At 36.6% G+C, this 7,283-nt stretch overlaps 1 protein-coding gene across 1 annotated transcript; it reads left to right on the top strand.

Moving 5' to 3' along the window:
• Positions 1–1,214: 1,214 nt before the first annotated feature.
• On the top strand, positions 1,215–5,460 carry LOC109007147 (beta-carotene isomerase D27, chloroplastic-like). Its single transcript, XM_018986704.2, has 7 exons — positions 1,215–1,434; positions 1,525–1,664; positions 2,373–2,465; positions 3,588–3,649; positions 3,904–4,010; positions 5,099–5,191; positions 5,407–5,460. The coding sequence occupies exons 1-7, from the start codon at positions 1,215–1,217 to the stop codon at positions 5,445–5,447; spliced, it is 756 nt and encodes a 251-aa protein (XP_018842249.1). The 3' UTR covers positions 5,448–5,460.
• The last annotated feature ends 1,823 nt before the right edge of the window (positions 5,461–7,283 follow it).

Here is a 7,283-nt window from a genome sequence, read left to right as displayed (position 1 = left end):
GGAGGACAAGATCTAATAATGCAAGAGTCAATATCCAATATCATGTAAAGATCTTAAGGCTACATCTTTTATTATTATTTTTTATTAATGAGATCCAACCTTGTTAAGGATAAGGTAGAAAGAATTTGACTCGACTTCCAACCTTGTTTAGGATGCGAAAGGGATCCCCTCCACTCTGCCCCCTAATTTAAGCCGCCCTCAACGACTCAACCCCCTCCCCGGCCTCTTATTTGATCTATGTCGAGAAGGGATCATTTTCTTATCTCGGAGAACTTCTTTGTGCGCATAAGCTGAGTCACAGGAAGGGATCTCTTTCCCTTCCTACCTATAATTAGTTACGCAAAATTATCATTTGTTCTAAAAGTTTAAGTTGATGGAATATGTAGATTTTATTATTTATTTTATATCTTAATACTCTCTCTCACGTGTGGGCCAGACTCCCCTTTAATAGATGAATCAACACTTAAAATATTTGATTAAATAGAAGTAGAGTGTAAGGTCAATGTTCGAATTCAGAACTTCTATTTTGATATTATGTAAAATCATCACTTATTTTAAAAGTTTAAACTGATTAAAATAATTTATTATTTATTTATATCTTAACAGAACCACCCATTTATGTGGGTTGTGTGCCCATGACATAATACAAGAGACGCATCTATGACTTCAGTTTTAACCGAACCCAAATCAGTCTCGTGGAAAAATCCGAAAGCTTAATCTGAACTAGCATGCATATACATATACATATATATTTATATATACGCATGCATGCATGCATGTATAGACATTTATAGTTAATGGGGGTCTAGGCACTGACCTTACCCTGCATCTGTTCTCATATATCAAAGGGAAAATACAATTTTGAATACACCCCATTGGCTAAATATTCTTGTTTGTACCAATCCGGAGGCAGCTTCATTACATTGACCCTGCAATTAACATGCAAATGGGGGCGGCTAGCGGCCACCAATTAAGCTTATAAAGAAGTCAAAATGCTACGCACCAAAAAGCATCTTTATTGAACATATTAATGCTCGAGGGATGATGTGTGCATGACTCCAAACTAAGGATCTTTAGCATGGCTTCCCTCGAAATTCTCCTCATGCAGTCTTTGTTTTTATTTGCTCGGAGGTTCTACATGTAACTCGTACTATTCACTATTCAGGCTTTCATCAGACTCTCTCTCTCTCTCTGTCTCTCTGTCTCTCTCTGAAATGGATGCAAATTATTTTCTTGCTCAGAGCAGGAGCCCTCTCTCAACTTTGGCTCGCCGGAGGCACCCTTGTAAACCAGTATGCTCTCCTGTTCTTGCCGTGCTCACGAGGCCCTCGGAAAACGTAACAAAAGAAGCAAGAAAGACTAACTTCTATAATGATAACTGGTTCGATCAGATAGCCATAAACCATCTATCCCAGAGTGTTCAAGCTGCAACAGGTTCATTTCTGTCTCATGTATCAGTTTTTGTGGGATATTATATATGCATGGACTAAGAAAAACTAATCATGAAAGTTTATATATTTACAGGGTTAAGGAACAGCAAGAGTGGCTATGAAAGCTTGGTGGAGGCAGCTCGAATGGCATCACAAAACTTTAATCCAATTCAACAACGTGAAGTGGTCATTCACGCCCTCGAGAGAGCCTTCCCAAGGCCAATCCTCTCTTTGGCAAGTCCATTTACTTTTCAATTTCTTTAAAAAATTAGTGTAGAAGAAAATGATTTATTCTCATGCATTCGACTCAACTCTAGCTTCTTATTTTTCTCCATGAGGAACTGTGGTGACGTTTTTTATCACGTTTTCCAGAACCCAGTTATGCAGATGCAATATTTTTCAACCTCAGTGCAGGTTGATACAAGAGGACGATCCAGATTATCTTGTTTTCCTTCAATGTTCATTACAATTTTCAGTTGTAGTTCAACACTTCTGAATTCTGTCTCCTCAGAAACAAAAGAAAGAACAAAGAAAAAAGCATTCGTCAATCTAATGTACTGCAAATCCACAACAGCTAGTTTGGATTTTTTGCATTGAAATTTAGTATCCACAAGCAGTGTTGCAATTTTTTGAGGCTAGAAACTTAGTACTCCAACAATTTTAATGTAAAAAGCCAACTCGAGAAAACTCAGGAAAGCTGCAAATTAAACTGCATATGTGCTTTTTATTAATCGTTGTTTGAGACTGAGCTTTCAAGATGTGTGCTTAATTTATGGAGTCGATTGAAAAGATTCCTGCACAAACCCATGTCTCATATATAAGTCATTACATGGATTTTAATAGTGCTAATTTCTTATATTTTATTTTGAAATATGATTTATTATATGCTTTGTTAGTTAATGATCATTCACTAATTCTTGATGTCTTTGTGACCGATGACAGATAAAGACACTGCTACCCCAATCTAAATTAGCAAGGGAATATTTTGCAGCCTTCACCACTGTGTTTTTTGCTTGGCTGGTGGGATACTGCGAGGTAAGGATAGAATATTATTTTTAAATATATGTGAAATTACTCTGGCACCTTTTTTAGTACAAATTTATTATGAAAAAATCATGAGAAAACACGAACAAGCTAGGTAATAGGAACAGGAGGGGATACAACGTGCACCATGTTAGACTGAGAGTCATCCATGACTCATCATTAATTGATGAGTATAATTTGATAGTGACTTAAAGAAAACAAAAATACAAAATACATGTGAATGAGTACCTGACAAGGCGACAGGTTAAAATCTGTGACATAATGCTCCTTAAACAACATAGGCATGCATTTCCAACAGTGTGTAATGCAGATAAGTAATTAGTCCAGCATAGTTTTTCATGGTATTGGAACATTAATGAGAAATATTGTTCATCATTCTCTTGCGTGGCATTAAATAATTGGAAAACTATGTACTCCTTTTAACTTATCAGCCAATCATTTGATGCCATGTCGGGGATGACGAATAACATTTTTCTAATAGTAGATCAGATGGGAGAGGAGTTGATTTGGAAAACTTGACATATTAGCTCCTCTGGTTCTGCCAAGCATTGCATTTCACCACTGGCATTTGCTTCTGTTCATAATATTAAGCGGGGCACAAATTATGTCCATGTAGCAAGTGGCATCTCAAGTGATTAAGATGATGCGTGAATAATTATCTTGCATCATCATTCAATATCAATATTGTTAGAATGGTTTGAGATGAGTTAAGATGGTTTTAGAAGAGTTGAATAAAATATTATTAGAATATTATTTTTTAATATTATTATTATTTTGGGATTTGAAAAAGTTGAATTGTTTATTATATTTTGTGTGAAAATTTGAGAAAGTTGTAATGATGAGATGAGATGAGTTGAGATGGGTTTCCAATCCAAACCGGTTAAGAGTCAATATTGGTCTGGTTCACATTCATGGAAGCACCGGTCTTGAAAATTTTTGCCTTTGCATTGCCTTCAACTGTTAGAATTTCATCCTTTTGGGATCAATCACTAACAAATGTGCAGGCACACACATAATGCATGCATAAATGCAGAGCAATCTGCAAATAAGATCCTGATACAAGATTGTTCATCGAATCTAACTGGAGTCACCTTATAAATTTCACAAAATAAGGTAAGGGAGTCGGAGCTCAACGGAAGAAGAGAGAGGAATGTAGTCCACATAAAAAAGTGCAGGTAACTTTATCTTCACCCTTCTCTGTATACTGTGAATATCGACTCAAGACTATGCCCCACCTCACCAACCTAAGACACTTCCATGTAAGACAATCTGCTCCAATGATTGTGTCACCCCTAGAGTATTCTTCTCTCTCGCCATCATGACCATCATGATCATCAGCAAATTTGTTACCAATGTCAAAATCATCTTGATTTCACCAAGCCTTGGCATCTTCCACGTAATCCTCTAATATTGTCCTTCAACGTTGCAGGTTTTTGGAGGAGACCAATTGTGTGGGAATGTGTATTAATCTCTGCAAAATGCCATCCCAAGCCTTTATCAAGGACTCCCTGGGAATGCCAGTCAATATGGTCCCTAGTAAGTATCCCCATCTAGCTTCTATATACTTGCAGCAAGCACAATCTTAAATACTCAGTAATGAGCCAAATTATCAGCATCTTGTTCGTTTGGGAAATTTTGGTAAATTGCATATAGACAGAGAGGAAGGATTTGTTAGGTGGTCTTGGGCCTCTCTCAACTCCAAAAGCTAGCTCGAGGGATGAGACTTTTACTCACACTTATAAACTGACCACCAGCTCTTTCGATGTGGGACAACCCCAACAATCTTCCCCTCACACATCGGGCCCTGGATCAGGGTAGTGACAATCTGTTTCTCCTGCGGATTGTTGGTAAACCTAAGCTCTGATATCAGTTTTGGATAGTCTTTGGCCTTTCTCAACCCCAAAGGCTAGCTTAAGGGATGAGGCTTTTCCTTACACTTATAAACTGACCACTAGTCCATTCCACAACCAATGTGAGACAACCCCAATAGGATTCTCCACTAAGTTAATATAAAAATTGGATTTATTTATTTTTTCTACCTCATTCTTATTAGGAGAACAAGAACAGGAAAAGTTGCTATCTAAGATATGAAAACCTTAAATTTCCTCTTAAAAGGAAAATTAGCATACAGAAAAAGGAACAAAGATCAATGAAAGAAAAACGACTTCTAGTTGGAACTGTAGCATTTCCTGCACTAAAGAAGTGGAGGCCACGCTCATCATGTCAATGGAGGGCCCCGAGTTAGCCACTTAGGGTACAAAACTGCATGTAGACCCATCCAAGTTTGGTGAGAATCCTAGCACTTAACAACATATGATTACATATTTTTGCTGGTGAGATTACTACCTGAATTCCTAATCGTGACTCAAAACATTCATGATTAGTGCTCTACACTGCATTGTATAATGAAAGACACTAAATTTGTCTGTTTCTCATGAAGCCAATTATCCTTCAATTAGCTATCCCATGTGCAACTTACCACAAGAATCCAAAAGCACCCACTGAAAGCACTTAAGTTGAACATTAGTCACATGTGTGCGAGTCAATTGTTTAGAAGCATATGATCACTAAATCTTACAATCTTTGAACGGTAACACAATTATGCTGTACCTTCTGATTTGCAGATTTTGATGATATGAGTTGCGAGATGATATTTGGTCAGGATTCCCCAGCTTCAACCGATGATCCAGCACTCAAGCAACCATGCTATAAACAATGTAGTAATTCAAAACCCCTTCACCTGGAACTGAATGCTTATATATTTCTGGTTCTTCCCAGTTCTTTAAAAATCACCATGCTTTAACACTTACGATGAATCTACATACTTGCGCTTTTAAAAATCGCCGAAGGCACTGCCAGTTGGATAGAACTTGACAATAAGTCATACTGGAAATAAGATTCTGACTCTTATTTATGAACATGATTCATGCAGGCAAAGCAAAGCAGAAACACAGCATGAAGTGCTCCACTTAATGCAGAGGGGAGGATTTTTGTTTTTGGTAAAGATCATCATTCTACTTCTGAATGAGGATTCTCATATCGTTCCATTTTACTCTCTATGTAATAAACTTGTATATAGTGCTTATTTAAGTTTTTTTTTTTTTTTTAAATTCCATATCATTCTTCTGCAGCAAAAAAGTTACTTCCATCCATTTAGGCATCAATAACCAAATTGGTTTTTCTAACCAAGACCATGCAAAGATAATCATAGACGGGGACAAATAAATAAAGAGAATATATATATATATATATATATATATATATATATATATACATGACTACCGTCATATGAAGATGCACAAGCCACTACAGACAGTAAAAGTAAAGTATCACCAAACCAGAATTTTATTAATTGAAATACCTAATATATAACTAGGGGTCTATCATGAAGTTAATTATTTGGCTATTAGTAATTAAAAGGTGTCTGTCTTTTAACTGTCAAAAAGGGTCGAGAGAACTTGTGTTCAGCAAAGGCGTGCTCCTAAGCAATGATTTGTGATTGTGCAGCCAATATCAAGTTCAGTAATGTTTGCCATCACCGGGTTCTGTTGCTTCCAAGCTGTTGTGTAAACACACCACTTACTTTGGGACTTAGAATGGTAATACAAAAAACTCAAAGCATAAAGACTTTTTTATGCAGCTATGCTAGCTGATGTAGTGGGCTTCTACATTGGTGATGTGCTTAGTGTGTCAATAAACAGGTTTCTAAATTGACTTTGATTCCAATATGCCATTGGAAAAAAAGTTCTGCATTTGGAGTTGAAAAATGATAAATAGTATATGTCCAGAGTCTAAATCAGATGAACTTGCTGCTCAAGCAAGCAATTAAGAGGTTGAGGCGTCAACTCAATGGGTTTGTAGATCCTAGATCAAGCAAGCAACCATCAGTTGGTCAAAAAAATTCATTGTGCATGAGATTGGTGAAATATGGAAAGAAAAATAAATCTAAAGTTTCAGATTATCAGTTGAAGAACAACTGTATTGATTAAAATATGGTTTTATGATAAAATGGATATATCATAGATTGAAAATGCAACTCATATGAAAAACTGAGAGGTTAATGGTGTCAACTCAAGAACTTCTTCTTCAACCACATGAGGCTCATTAATCATTCGCTGCAGCGTCAACTGCCAACATGAAGCAATAACAAGAATGATCAAGCTACACACCAGAAAAAAGAAAAAAGAAAAAAAGAAAATATATATATATATATCTAAAATTGAATAGCTTTTTCTCCAAATGCGAAGTGCTGAGTGATTACTTCAAAATTCAGATATTTAGAGCCTCAAGTGGTTTCTTTGCAAAGTTTTGAGGCTTGAACTTGGATTTTAGCATTTTACTCTAATAGGAAAGCCAACCAGCTTCCTTGTTAGGAGAAGTGTTTAAACAAGATTTATTGTACGGTGTAAGGTCCGCAGAGGTGGACCAAGAGTGTTTCCCACCTTTGTTATGCTTGAAGTGACAGGGCCAAGATTCCTCTGCAGTCGTTTCTGTCTCATTTGGAGTGTGACCGAGTGCCCCTACCCACTTTGACCCATCTAAAGTTCGGCTGAATGTGGATTTTCTTCATAATAATATTTTGAAGTTCTTTTTAGGTGTCCAAATGTGCGACAACAGATTGAGTGGTAGGACAAGGTGCATTTGTGGGCTACAGAGACCCTTTTTTTTTAAATGAAATAAAACAAAATCTATGTAGACCAGATTTGGATATTCAATGAACAGGTTATGAAGTGGGAAGCATCAAGGTTATGTTCATTTGAAATCATGGATCCGTTTCTGATAGAGAAATCATTAGCATTTCAATAGAAA

The sequence above is a fragment of the Juglans regia genome, chromosome 1, assembly GCF_001411555.2.
Source record: "Juglans regia cultivar Chandler chromosome 1, Walnut 2.0, whole genome shotgun sequence".
In the NCBI taxonomy this organism is placed as follows: Eukaryota; Viridiplantae; Streptophyta; class Magnoliopsida; order Fagales; family Juglandaceae; genus Juglans; species Juglans regia.
This window is presented reverse-complemented; position numbering and strand designations above follow the sequence as displayed.

What these genes read in the sequence shown, in the direction of transcription:
- LOC109007147 (XM_018986704.2), top strand. Translation starts at nt 1,215, where the DNA reads ATGGATGCAAATTATTTTCTTGCTCAGAGCAGGAGCCCTCTCTCAACT. An exon ending in GAGTGTTCAAGCTGCAACAG is followed by an intron (nt 1,435 to 1,524) that starts GTTCATTTCTGT and finishes ATATATTTACAG; the next exon opens with GGTTAAGGAACAGCAAGAGT. An exon ending in CAAGGCCAATCCTCTCTTTG is followed by an intron (nt 1,665 to 2,372) that starts GCAAGTCCATTT and finishes GACCGATGACAG; the next exon opens with ATAAAGACACTGCTACCCCA.